The 14,292-nt window shown below is 48.7% G+C and overlaps 1 protein-coding gene across 10 annotated transcripts in view; it reads right to left on the minus strand.

The window, feature by feature from the left end:
* Positions 1–1,737: 1,737 nt before the first annotated feature.
* CACNA1H (calcium voltage-gated channel subunit alpha1 H) overlaps positions 1,738–14,292 on the minus strand; it is a 485,794-nt gene continuing 473,239 nt past the window's right edge. For 9 of the 10 annotated variants that reach the window (XM_053276619.1, XM_053276616.1, XM_053276618.1 and 6 more), the window contains 7 exons: positions 10,623–10,701; positions 10,208–10,329; positions 9,597–9,896; positions 8,718–8,873; positions 5,725–5,911; positions 5,123–5,301; positions 1,738–4,610 (listed from right to left, as the gene is read on the minus strand). In XM_053276619.1, coding sequence (XP_053132594.1) covers positions 3,438–4,610; positions 5,123–5,301; positions 5,725–5,911; positions 8,718–8,873; positions 9,597–9,896; positions 10,208–10,329; positions 10,623–10,701 — 2,196 coding nt within the window. In that variant the 3' untranslated portion in view covers positions 1,738–3,437. The remainder of the gene's footprint in view (positions 4,611–5,122; positions 5,302–5,724; positions 5,912–8,717; positions 8,874–9,596; positions 9,897–10,207; positions 10,330–10,622; positions 10,702–14,292) is intronic. The other variant, XM_053276620.1, reaches the window with a different exon arrangement.

Raw genomic sequence — 14,292 nt, forward strand, 5'->3', positions numbered from 1 at the left:
CTTGGAGAATGCCACGGGTCAACAGGATTATAAATAGAGTACCTATTTATAGAAAGGCTACACTTTCCCCCCCTGGCCTCCTTCAGCATGGCCCCAAACCCTTCAAGGGAGCACACATAAGCCAAGAATGGCAGCCGGAAGGTTGTTCCAATGTTAATAACAGAGAGACAACTCAACCCACCCAAGACTAGGATGGTCATTTTGCAAAAAAAAACCCTCCTTTCTGGGAATGGTGAGTTGACAGAGGTTATAAGAATCAAATTGCCTTGCTGGATATACACATTGCGTTCCCAATAGCAGTTGCTCAGATGCCCCTGGAAGCTCACATGCAGGGCCCAAAGGACATTTGCCTTCCCCTGTTGCTTGTCTTCTGCATCTAGTACTTAGCTGCACCTAGGCATGGTTGCAGTTCAAGGTTGCATGGCTGGATCTGCTGGCAGAGAATGATTTGCGGCGATTCTGGCTATTTCCATGACCCATTTGTGAACCTTACCCTTTCTCTCTGTGTTATCACTGCTGTTTGGGGGCGACCACTCAATATATCAATATATCACTCAGTGCTGCCTTCCTGCAGCTGAATTGTTTTTTGGTCTAGCAAAGATCAGTTACAAAGCAGCCCACTAGACCGTCGTATCCCCCCCAAGGTGGGTGGTCATTTCAAAAAGTACTTGAAGACTTGGGGAAAAAGTTCTGCATCACTGATTCCTTGCTTTGGGCATTTTCTTTCTCTTCCCTTTGTAAAGACACAACTTTGGGAAAATAGAACCAGCCCAAAATTCTGCTACATGTATTCTGTTATCTTTTAGGGCTGTCACCCAATGAAATAACTCATCAGTGATGAATCAAATAAATGAGTTTGAATTGACTCATCAATTAATTCATCATCAAACGAAATACAAAGTGTTGGTTATTACCTATAAAGACCTCAATGGAACTTAAGAGAGCGCCTTCTCTGTTATGAACCCTGTTGACTATTAAGGTCGCCTATTATCTGGAGAGGTCCGGTTATGGTTGCCGTCGGCTTGTTTGGTGGTGACTTGGGATCGGGCCTTTATTGTGGCTGCCTTGGGGCTCTGGAATTCGCTCCCTGTTGAAATAAGAGCATCTCCTTCTCTGCTTGCTTTTGGGAAGACCTGCAAGATGTACCTGTTTTCCCAGGCTTTTAATTGAAATTCAATTTTAATCTTTTTATTCACTTCAATTGTTTTATCTATTTTATGAATTTTAACTGTTTTATATTGTTATTACATTTGTTATGTTTTAACTTTGCACACCACGTAGAGATGTCTATATCAGTCAGTATAGAAACAGATAGATAGATAAGAAACTGGGGTGAGAAGAAGGCATACAGGTGCTCGCCAACTGGTACAGTTCACATCTGACTCCCCCACCCTCACAGAAGTAAACCAGAAATCTGCACAGTGAACTGCTGGTCTGTTAAGATGAGTCCATTGGCTTTCAGATATGGGTCTTTCCCTGCCATTCCTGGAGACTGAACCTGGGGTCTTTTGCTTGCAAAATATGGGTTCTACCCATAAAAAGCTACAGCCTCTTCCCTGAAGTGTTTGTTCCCCCAAGAACTTGCCCCAGAACAGAAAAGGTACATTTGTATTAAATTTTACAAAGGTGCTTCCAAATGAATCTGCAAACATGACCTTTGTCTAAGTCTTCACCCTAAGCAGTTTCTGTAGGTACTGGATTATCCATCTAGTTCAGAGCAAAGTACACAGAATAGCATTTCTTAAATAATTTACTATTTATTTGTTGTTGTTTTTCCCGTCAATGTCGGAAATCACCTTCCTCACCTTCAGCCCTCTTTGTGCACGTTAAGTTCAGATTATTGCAACATTTAACCTGAATTCCATAAGAAAACAAAGGGGAAAAGAAACAACATCACTTGGATATATGTAGAACAAAAAGGACAGAACCGTACCAATAAGAATGGATGCATGAATAACTTATTGTTATTGCACTCGCTACAATTCAGTAGTGATTTTGGTTTCCATCATTTCCTGTATCGAGGACATCAAATAAAGAATTGCAGCAAAAGGTGGGACCCAGAAAGACACAACAAAACATTAGCTCAGAACTGAAGCCAAGGGTGGGTTGTCAAGGGAAGAGGGTGGGGGAAAGAAAGGAGGGGACAGACAGCAACATCCTTAAGCTTCCACTTGGAATCTAACAACTCACCACCTAGCTGAGAATCTGATATTGATGCAAAAAACAAAAAAATGAAAGTCTGCTAAAGGGTGGTGGTGATGGTGGGGGACTAGGCCCCAATCCAGCTATAGTTAGTAGACTCCCATTCTAAATACGATTCCTAGGAAATAAGCCAGACAAACTCACTAAGTGGGCCTAATGCAGCCAAGATTGATTACAATGCAACTGGTTGGTTGGTTCAGATGAAAGTTATGTGTGAGTAACTCTAGTCAGATCAGGGCCATTGGGTCTAAATTCTTATACAGAAACTTGAGAGGCAGTGTGGTGCAGTTGTTAGGGATTTGGATCACGAAAGCCTGAGTTCAAATCCCGCCTGAGGCTGTGCAGCTCCTTGGCAAACCAAGGCACCAGCTGCCCATCTCAGGGTAACTTGCCTCGCAGGGTTGCTGTGAGCATAAAAGGAAATAGCCCCACACAATGTAGGCCACCCCGAGCTCCTTGGACAGAAGGTGGGATATAAAAGTGAAGAATAAAGATTAGGGTGCGAGTCCCGTGGAAGGCAACAGGATTAAAGTGAATCCCAGCATCTTCCATCAGTTTCAATGGGACTTAGATGTGACTAATTCTAGCTGGATTGGGTCCATTGTTCTTTCTAAAAACCATGTGCATTATGAAGAGATGTGTTTGCATGTGTTGTGTGTGGCTCTTGTTTATGTGTGTGTTTTTCTTTTTATTTCTCAAATACATTATTTTTCTATTTATAATAGCTGCTGATATACAGACAACAATATACAACTCGCATCATTCCCTGGGCTCTTCTACTTCCCGTGACAACTTCCGTGCAATAATAAAAGGTGCCGTTTCGAAAAAGTCAAAAAAGGTTTTTTTGTTTTTTTAAATCCTATTTTTTTCTTTAAAAAAGATAAAATAACAGCCCGAAACCCAAATCAATGTGATCGAGGCCACGCCGGGGGGGGGAGAGGGGGAGGAAAAGAAAAGTCGGAAAAGCTACTCCGTGTACCGCTTAGAAAGGAAAAAAAGAAAATACTATCTCCTTTCCTTACCCTGAACCTTGTTGCTGCTTAAAACCAGCTTCTCTTTAATTTAAAAATAATAATTGAACAAGAAAGCAACCTTCACAGCGCTTAAAAGAGACAAGTATTTTGGGATAAGCGTCGGTCACGGAGCTGTGACTTTTCATTCATTGTCCACGTCTTCAAAGCCACTGTAGTGGTGGCAAAGCCCTTAAGTTCACTCTCAACCTCCCCCCTCGAAAGCTATACTGGTTTGTCAAGGTCTTCGTCTGTCGCTGTGATCACGGGGACCAGTCCGTGCTTCTGCAGGGGGCTCTTGGTCCCACCCGAAAGCTCTTCGTTCTCCTCAGGGTTGCCACACTGAGTTTTTAAATGGTCCACCCTTTTCATTTCTAGCGGTGAGGCGTCGTCGGGCCGGGAATCTGTAGAGAGGGGTGCGGCCTGGCCACCCTCCAAAAGGCGGTCCGAGAGGTTGCTCGTGGAGCCAGGGTCAGACGACTCAAAGGAGAAGTTGGGGATTGTCAGATGCTCACCTCGGCAGGCGGGCAGGGCCCGGCGTTCGGCCTTGGAGGCCAGGTCTCCTGGCTGGCTCTCAGTCAGCTCCAAGGAGTCCCTGTAGGCAGTGGATTCACACGAGGGGGTCCTTCTCCTCAGCAGGCTGTTCTCAGATGCTTTGGTACGTGCCGACGCATTGCCTTCTTCCTCCATGGGAGGATCTATAGAAATGCAAGGTGGGCTCATCTTCTTCTTCCGCCGTATGCCACGGATATACTCAGCCTCCAGCGGCATGTGGAGGGGAAGCCTCTTCTTCTCCTCCGGTGACTCGATGAAGCGACACTCTCTATCGTCGATGGATGGACAGATCTCGATGGAGTGCCTTCGTTGGTCATCCGCCCAGCCTGGCTTGGCCAAGAATCCTCGTGTGTCCACACTGTAGAACTTCTTCAGGTCTTTCTCTTTGCTGATGCCCCCCGATAGGCTGGTTGTGCTACAGTTCTTGAGGGGGGCGGGTGACAGGGCGGGAGAGGAGAATGGAGAGTCGGAGGGGTCTCCGCTCTCCAGCTGCTCTGCCCAGTTTCTTACAGAGCTGTTGATGTGGCTGACCTCTTCATCGGCCAGGTCCGAGGACTCAAAAAGAGAGCTGTCTGGGTCGCTGTTGCAACTGGAAGGCCTGCTGGGAATACTGTGTTGGCTGAAGGTGTGCTTATGGGTGCAGACGCTGGAGGGCCTGTGGGGTGAAGCATGGGGAAGAGGAGGTGTCCCGGGGAGAGACGAGGGTGTGGGGTGCAGCAGAGGCGGGCCCAAGATGCTCTGACACAGCTTCTTTGGTGGGGGCAAGTTCTCGCAGGCCTCAGTTTGCCCTCGGTCTTTAGGATCTGCATTTGGGGCCTCCAAAGTGTCTCTCTGAATGGCCTCCTGCCATGGAAAGAGAAGAAAATGGAAGGGGCCAAGAGGACAAACAGAAATATCTGGATCAAGAATGAGAACACACCTCTCTCTGTATTCCCTTGCTGATGACTGAGCTCTTCTGAGAAGGCCTCTGCTGTGGCATCCCCAGTCCCGCCTTTCCCTGCCCCCGCTCAGCCCCCTCCCGTCAGCTCAAGACGTATCACTGATGTCATCGTGATGGGTTTCACCCTCCATTGCCCTGCTGGGTCTCCCTTCCGGTTGTTCAGGCCGCCCAGTCCCTGTTTGGGCTGAAGAGCTCGGCCGCCTCTTCTTCTCCTGGGCTGCAGCCTGCCCTGGGAGCTCCATCAGCCCCTCGAACTGCCGCTGCTGAGGGCCTGGTTAGGCCAGCGGGCGCTCCCGCCTGACACCTACCTCTCAGGGTTGTCGTCAGGATACAATGGGCAACAGAGAACCCTGAACTATTTGAAGGAAGGGCTGACAAAAGCGGGGTAGACAAAGAAAATGCAGAGTGTTCCCACCTGTCTGCACAGCAGCCTGTGGAGGCTGGGGGAGCGCGAGGCAGCGTGTGGGGGCAGGAGCTTCCAGAGGTCCCTGTGGTCATGACGGGGAGGTGGGGTGGTTGGATGAAGGGCCTCGCGTGGCACCCTCAGAGAGGAGCAAGTCCCCACAGGCTGGGAGCGAACAGAGGTGATGGACCCTAGAAGACCGAGAAAGAACAGAGTTTGAGTCAGAAGATGGAGAAAGAATGGAGTAGGAGTCAGAGGCCTTGATCAGTTAAAAACACAAAGCAAACGCCAGTGCAGGGACTGGAAACACAAGATGGGACTGTTGCAATGGTTCCTGCAAGAAGAACCACCTACAGTTTGCTCAGACCGCTGCAGCCGCTCAACTTTAGAATTCTCCTCCCTGGGAGACATCAAAGCCTGAGCTCCTGGGTCTTCTGGAAGGGATGGAAAACATTTTCATGGAAAGTCATTTTTGTATGGCCAGGGTTGGGGCATCCATCGTGGCAGGTGTCCGGACCATTCTGACAAGAACAATCCGGCCGCAAGACAAGTGGATGCCTTCCAAAGTGTGCGGTGCTGAATAAATACCACCAAAGCCCCATGCAATGTGGTACCTCTTGGCGACTTATATGAGTAGGTCTCCAGCTCCACTTCATGGAGTGGGAAGGGGGCTTTGGCCGGCATCACAGGGCGGAACATGTAGCTGTCGTTGGGCAAGGAATGCATCCTAGCCACGGAGATCTTACGGACTGTAAGGAGGTTCTGGGGTTCCCTCTGAGCCCCAAAGCTCGCAGCAGCTTCCTGCAGGTCAGCAAGAGAGGCAAAGACTGTGTTAGAGCAGAAAACGTAAACAGCGACCTCTACTGAATCAGACCCTCGGTCCGTCTAGCTCAGTATTGTCCACGCTGACTGGCAACGGCTCTCCAGGGCTTCAGGGAGAGAAGGGTATTTCCCAGGCCCTCCTGGGGGTGCTGCTGGGGACAGAATCTGAGACCTTGTGCAGGCAATCTGGAACTCTCCCACAACTCCATGCATTTTCCCGTGCTGCCCCTTACACACTCCGAGCACACCTGCATGGCTTCACCTCTTTTCTTCTCAATTTTTCCTCAAAGCCCATTTTTCCTGCCCATCTTTTGCTTAACCCCCTGGCCATGATCCCCAAAAGGACCTCTTCGAATAAATCTTCTGAGGCAGTCTGAAGCCAACTGAGTTTCAAGAAGACCGGCAGAATTTCTCACAGAGGTTCTGCATGTTTACAGTTGCTATCATTCCCCCCAAGAATTCCAAGCACTTCACACACATGGTCTGGGAAACGGCATTCACAGAACGTCTCTTCACAGGACCACAAGGCCAGAGTTTTGCTCCTTACATTGGGTGACTCTGAGTGGTCCACAAAGGGCCACGGCCAGATTATCAGCCCACTGTCCCACACAGCTCCAAAGAACAAAGCAGACACACTGACTTTTCCACAGAGCAGAACAAGAAAACCTGATCACACCTCTCCCCTCCAGGCCCATAAAGCCCCACAACGCGGATTCCCACACAGCACTTAAGACCTTGACGGAACACAATACTTTCACAGAACAGACATTCACAGCAGTGCTATAGTCTATATTTTCTTTTTGTTAAAAAAAAAAATGTGTTGCATCTTTTATGAGAAATGAGTCTTTGACACCACACTGCAGAAGATAACTACTATGGCTGGAACAAAATGTGTTATGGGGAGAGAGAATTGGCCATTGTGGCTAGCTGGACAGAGGAGGAAGTGGTCTTTTTGGCTCACTGGGCTTTCTCAGAATGGCTGCATGCTGACAGATCCAGCTTTTAATGGGGGTTTCTCCCATCCTCAACTCTCATTACACTCTTGCTCTCAAGAAGGTGATTTCCTATGATCTCACCTTACTTCTCTTTTGATTTTTATCTACTACTGTTTCCTCTAACGGACAGAGGAGGAAGCAGCCTTGGCTGGCAGCCATTTTGAAAGGCTCACTGTGCCTTCTCAAAATGGCTGCCAGCCGATCCAGCTGTTGATGGGGGCCTGTTTTCCTGTTTGCTCTAATATCTTGCGACTGTTTAATTTTTCTGTTGCTCTTAAAAAATTACTCATTTTCATGTTGTTGTTTTTTAACTGCAAGCCACTTTGCGGGGTGGGTGGGGAATCTTTAGTTGAATACTTCATTGCTTCCCTGCGACAGAAAACTGTCATCAAAAGACTTTGAAAATCAGGAATAATTTCTCCCTGCATCGACCTGCCAAAACCAGGATCTCATTTCCGACTCTCGAATCCCTTCTGGCTTCGAACAAGGCCATTCCTTCCCCCTTCAAGTTAAGGGGCCGCCTGCCCGGGGTTGCCACATGACTGCCTGGCCAGAGCCTTCCACAGCCTCTCAGGAGGCAGATGTCAATTAGTGCTCGCCTCTAAGCCAACCTCCTTTTCAATTTCTCACTTTGACGCTAATCAAGGCTCACATCCCAGATGGTGATGCTGGAGGAGATGGAGGGGAGGCCTTCTCCATGCAGCTGCGCTTTGCCCGTCCCCCAAACCCTTTTTAAATTGTATAATTTGGGACTGCTAGATGCAGAGGAAAGACAATGACCTCTTTTATCTTGCCAACATCATGTCTGAATAGGAAGGGGACTTGTGAGCCAGCATTTGGCAGGGTCGGGCATTCACCCAGGGTCCCTGGATGTCTGAGGAACCAGATCAAACCAAAGATCATCAACAAAGCTCATGGCAGGCCTAAATATGGGGCTCCAGGGACTAGCCTGAAAAGGAATATACATGATGGATGGGACAACTGGAAACCCCACAAATTAAAAATGGCTCTTGATAGTTGTGATTTTTTTTTTTTTGAGGCTGATTATAATGTGTGTTGGAATAAATCTGGGAACCAGATCCAGTGCAATCCTGAATCCAGGAGTTCTCAAACTTGAGTCCCAGATACAAATACAGTACAGCGAATATTTAATAAATATATACCACTTTTCAACCAAAGTACCCAAAGAGGTTTGCATAGAAATAGATAGATAGATAGATAGATAGATAGATAGAATGGCTCCCTGTCCCCCAAAGGGCTCACAATCTAAAAAAGATTAATATCAGCGATAGTCATTGGAGGGATGCTGTGCTGGGGATGGATAGGGCCAGTTGCTCTCCCCCTGCTAAATAAAGAGAATCACCACGCTAAAAAGATGCCTCTTTGCTCAGTTAGCAGGGGATGTTAGCAGATGTGGGACTACAACTCCCATCATCCTCAGGCACAATGGCCTTGGGAGCTGTCGTCCAACAACATCTGAAGATCCAATGCTGGGGACTACTGCACTAAGCCATAGAATTGGAGCGATGAGCGTCCATCGGCTTTCTGCAGCCATATTCTGGAGCAAATTCTGCAACCCATTTGTGGGATATGTCAAGCTAGCATCGAGGCAGAGGCCTGCCAAGAGGAGACAGGAGGCCGACGGCACAAACTGTTTTGAGCTGCAAAGCCACAGAGAGAAAGGACAATGGTGCCACACGGACGCGACCACCACACCCCCGCTGAGCCGCACAGCACTGAAGCGAGATGGGAGGAAGGATGCAGAAGCCACGGCGAGTTCACACAGTCACCTCGGCCTCTCCGCCTGCAGCTCTGTGGGAAGGAGTCGGGAGGTGGTGGCGAGGAGAAGAGCGGAAGGATGCATACGCCATCAAGGGATCCTCCCCTCTCTCCAGCAGATCTAAGTTGGGGATGGCTAGAGACACATCCTCATAATTCAGAGCCTCCTTGAGGTGCAAAATTAGGGAGATAAAATGCATCAGTGGAAGGGGATAAAAGGCATCTACAAACATCTGGATTAAGTTCCAGGGGGTGGGTGACTATTTTGCTGCACACACATACCCTTGCAGAGGATGGACTTGGAGGCAACGGAACCTCAGAACAAGGTGAAACAGCTGGTGAGGAGGCAAGGTTAAGCTCAGTTCATTTTAGATCCCACTCTGATTGAATCAGGAAGGCCCCCCTCTGAATACACATGCACACACACTGCCTTGACACTGCCACCCAGAACAATACTCATTCCACACACAGATGAAAAAAAATCAGAGAGAACACTGTGCATGAGCTTAGTTTAGCTCATAAAAGTCTGTCTTTTAAGATCTCATCTAATCAGTCAACTCATCAAACTATCTCGAGTCTATCTCACAGGAGTCTATCACTTATGAGATGGATTCACAAGAGATAAACTAAACTAATGAGATAAGCCCTAGAGACAAAAAGTACACTCATGAGAACATTTATTTAGAGAGAAATGTTTTTGAACCCACTATGATGAAAACTTGGGCACAGCCAAAGAGGAGTGTGTGTGTGTGTGTGTGCGTGCATGCGTGCACAAATTGACTGACAAGCCACAGCCAAGCCGTGGGGTCACCTGTGTCTAGGTGGGGCCACCCGTGCCACTTCCACACCCTCAGGAAGGAGATTCACGATGGCCAGTTTTGCTTTTTTACCAGTGCCCGATGCTGCACAAGCAGAGGGGAGCCTGCCTTGGACGCCGCCTGGCTGCCATCCGGGGCCCTCACTGGGGTGTTGACCCCCCTGGACATCTCCAGCTCAATCTCGGCATCCATCTCGGCATCCTCCTTGGCCTCCTTGTTGCTCTCCTCTAAGTGTTTCATCAGGACGGCCACCACCACGTTGACCAGCACGAACTGGGCAATGAGGACGAAGGTGACAAAGTAGACGGGGGAAATAACGGGCAGGTAGCTCAGGCAGTGCTTGTCATCCCGGTGGCATTCCCGGAGGGTGTCCTGGAAAAGGGAAGGACAGGAGAATGTATGCAATGGCTTGCTGGATTACACCAAAGGTGTAGCATCAATGGACTATTTTATATATCTCTGCCACGTGCCTTCTACTTACTTGTCTTTTTTTCTAGCTCAGCATGAGCACACGGGTCAACCAGAAACCAATTAAGCCGTTTTAAAATGGGTGCAATACATTTCCCATAATTCCCCCCAGTCAGAATCCAGGGGCCCATGCTTCTGTTGCCGTCCCCAGACACATCACCCGGTGCCGTCCAGACTGTAGGGTGCTGAGCAGGAAACGGATGCAGAGCGCTCACCTTCATGATCCCGTTCCAGTTGTCCCCGGTTGACACCCTGAAGAGGGTGAGGAAGGCCATGCCGAAGTTGTTGAAGGTCGCGTGCCGGCTCAGGCCTTCGCAAGGGTTATCCTCGCTGCAGTCTGCGGGATGGACACAGCGAGCCAACACTCAGGGAAAGTGGTCTCAGAAAACCAGCGCTTGCTCCAACCAGCTCAATGGACCATGGTCAGCCGTTTTCATCATCCCCAGCCACAGTGGCTAAAGGCCCTTGGGAGTTGTCGTCCAACAGCCTCTGGAGACCCAAGCTTGGGAAGCCCTCTCCCAGAGCATCACAGTGGAATGGGTAGGGGTGGGGAGAGTGGGAAAGCAAGCAAGCAAGCAAGCAAGCAAGCAAGCAAGCAAGCAAGCAAGCAAGCAAGCGGGGCCGACTCACCAAGTTTTCCAAATAATTCAACTCCCAGGGCAGCATAGATGAAAAACAGGAGCATGAAAAGCAGGCCAAGGTTTCCTACCTAAGAAAGAAGGCAGTTCAAACAAGAAGTCAGGCACGTTGAAGACTGAAAGCAGAATTTCATACTTATGACAGCTATACAAAATAAAGGCAATTCATGCTTCCCATCTCTTGGTCACACAGAACTTCCTGTGTGTGCACATCCAGAGAAGTCCCTCAACCGTTGCTCAGACAGCCATCGGCCATTTGAGATTAGTTTAGCTAGGTGGGTATTGCAGCCTAGATGGCGACCTTGAGCCCCTATCTGCTAGCTTGCAGTGGAAACTGTGCTGGTGGCTCATGAGGGAAGGGGCTAGAGCCTGTCCCCTTTGTTAAGCACGCTCTGCCTTGGTTTGCATTTGGATGGGAGGCTACATGGTATAAGACCCCCTAGGGAATGAGACCACAGCTCAGTGGAAGAGCATCTGCACAGGAACAACATAGGAACATAGGAAGCTGCCATATGCTGAGTCAGACCATTGGCCTATCTAGCTCAGTATTGTCTACCCAGACTGGCAGCAACTTCTCCAAGCTTGCAGGGAGGAATCTCTCTCAGCCCTCTTCTTGGAGATGCTGCCAGGGAGGGAACTTGGAACCTAGATACTCTTCCCAGAGCGGCTCCATCCCCTGAGGGGAATATCTTCCAGTGCTCACACATCAAGTCTCCCTTTCATATGCAGCCAGGGCAGACCCTGCTTAACTAAGGGGACGAGTCATGCTTGCTACCACAAGACCAGCTCTCCTCTCTACAAATCACAGTGCAATTGGTCTGCATGCTTGTGTGCAGAAGGTGCAAGGTTCCCAGGCATCTCCAGAGACTCCTACCTGAAGCCTTGGAGAGTTGTTGCCAGCCAGTGTAGACAACCACTGAGCTAGATGGTATAAAGCTGTTTCCTATGTCCCTGTGCCCCCATGCTGGTGCGATCATACCATGGGTGCCTCTCTGCCAGGAAAAGCAAGCAGGCTTGATGGATGGCCCGATAATCCAAAGCAGATCCCTTTATACCCTTTGCTTGATGAGACTCCGAGAAATGGATGCGGGTATTATCCCCTCAAAAATAACTGGCAGTCCTTGCTCTGCTGGCCTCCGGGTGACTGAGTAAAGCCGCAAATGGCTGCTCTCCTGCTGGGAATCCTCGGCAAACGCGAAGGGAGGGAGAAGCGAGGCAGTTTGATGGTTCCAAAATATGACTGCTTAATAGCAGGATGTGGCATGTAATGGGACCAGCCATTTCTCTTCCCAGCCGAGCGTGCTGAGCAACAGTAGAATTTGCCTGAGGCACATTCCGAGTGTGGACAAATAAGCAATACACGGAAATCCTGGACCGAGGAGATTTGCTCCCTGTATAAACTATCCAAATTAAATGTGCCACTTCATTTGCATTTTTAAGCTGTGTCTTGGGCTGTCACTGTGGAGGAAGTATTCAAGGCACTGCAATTCCACGAACACCCCTGGACTAGTAATGAGCAATATCCTGTCAAGGTGCCTGGCGAACATACGAGGGAGGAGCCTTGGGAAAACTGTATTTCCCAGGATCCCTGGGATGTTGCAGAGGGGGTGGTCTCTGTTGAGTTTCCCCTGCTTTTTCTAAGAAAAATGCAGACAGGGAAGGTTTTCTCCAACTTGGATTACAGCCTACGCTGAAAAGAACTCACGGGGCTGTAATGTTTTCCTTGGACTGAAGCAGTGTGCCAGTCTGCAAAGCTGTGCAAATAGCTTTGCACATGGCAGTAGCCCCTGGGAAAACTATATTTCCCAGTGACTATTTTGGCCTGGCTGTGGGGAATGTTACACTATATGGCAGGTGTTGGAGAAGGGAAAGACCTTCCCCTACCTTTCCTTTTCCTGTGGCCTCCTGCTATAGCTACACACTATTGTCCCCATAAGTGTGGTGGGAGGGGGTGGTGGTTGAAGGAACATAGGTTTGAAATGAGTAAGTAGGTGGGTGAGAGAGGGCTTGGGAATTTGGATTCGCTTATTTCCATGACGACCAGATGTGAGTTGGGGTGAGGAATCTCCCATCACTACTGTCACATTCTCTCTTGGTGTCTACGTTTTGCTCAGGCATTGCCTGACATACTCCCAGGCCTTTTTATGAAACCTTGAGGTCTAGCAACGTGCTTTTTCCCCTTGAAATTTATTGCAGTTGGGGACGATGGGACTTGTAGTCCAACAACAGCTGGAGAGCCTTAGCTTGGCCACCTCTGAAATATAGGCCGAAGTCCTTTTTGTTCAGCCCTTCTCGTAAGTAACCCTTTTTATTCCAGGGTAGGACTGTGAACATGATGTGCCACTACTCAGCGGGCATAATGTCTTTGTGTGTGGCATGACACCTGCGTGGCAGTCTCCTGACTCCAGTCTCCATCTGTGGGCATCTTTCCAAAAGCATTTTTCTTGCGGAGGTATTAATTTCATCCCTCGTTGCATTATGTTGGAAGAATTAAAGCTCCTTGACAACAGCAAACCACGGCTGTGTCCTCCAGTGGAATGAAGCAGAGAACGGGGAGTTTTTTTCTGCATATTTCTTGCTACAAAAACATCTGTCGAGCTGCATTCCAGAGACAAAGCAGGGGTGTCTTTGTCTGCCTTTCATTAATGTGCATTCCACAGAGGTTTTTTCTTCCTTCCTTCCTTTAAAGAATAAGCTTTAGATCTTTTTGATTGGTGCAATTTCTATTCATTAACTTGGGTGTCGAGTTCAGGGAATTTTAAATGGCAAAGCAATGATCCTAAGCCAATTTTTATCCCAGCCACAGTTCAAAGAGCTGGAAGTGGCCCTGTCCTAGAACAAAGCCTAGAATTCAACTATGAGAAATTCGGGGTCAAGATGGTGGCCACCAGTTCCCCCCCCAGAAGTCCCCTGGGAATGATGTCAAAGGCACAGTGCTATTCCCAGGGGGCTTATGGGAAATGCATGATGACTGCCAGTCAGTGAGAGACGAGCTGCCTCTGCTGATGAGGCCCTCGTATTTTGCTCACCTTTCACACACTCCTCAACATTGCCAAAATGTGCCCCCGCCCCCAGTTCTGTCACCTGGGAGATATTCAGACAAGGCTTCATGCTTTGGGTATCCAAAGAGTGAATCTGCTTCGGAGTAGATTCACAGCTGTTTAATTCGGGTGATTAGATAGGGTGTTCACATAAGGTCGGTTCTTCTCAGCAGTCCCTGTGGATCTTTTTCCTGTTTGCATTCCCACAGCTCGCTCCGGGTTTTGTCTCCAACCAATCACATCCCAGAGGAGGAGGCAAGAAACCTTTTTTTTTGGTTAGTTTGACAGCTGGTTGCGGAAGACCGGCGAGACAAGTTGCCAAGCAGCCGGATCAGACAACAGAACGCTTAACCCGGACCTGCCGAATCGCACCTCAATCTTTGTTGATTTTTATAACGAACTTGCCTGTGTGACTGCCTTCATCACCTCACGCCCCCTGCTCCCTGACACCCCAGACCATTTAAGAGGCCATGGAAGTTTCAAGTAGAAGCCATTGCTTTCTCTCTGCGATGAAGAAAAATGCAGCCTCCTGGAATCAGCTAAGACACAAAGGGCTCAGGTTGCACCAAACCTGTAGTCTCCATTGTTAAGTTCCAGGCATCCTCCAACAACATCTGCTAT

Source organism: Hemicordylus capensis, chromosome 13, assembly GCF_027244095.1.
Source record: "Hemicordylus capensis ecotype Gifberg chromosome 13, rHemCap1.1.pri, whole genome shotgun sequence".
Lineage (NCBI taxonomy): Eukaryota > Metazoa > Chordata > Lepidosauria > Squamata > Cordylidae > Hemicordylus > Hemicordylus capensis.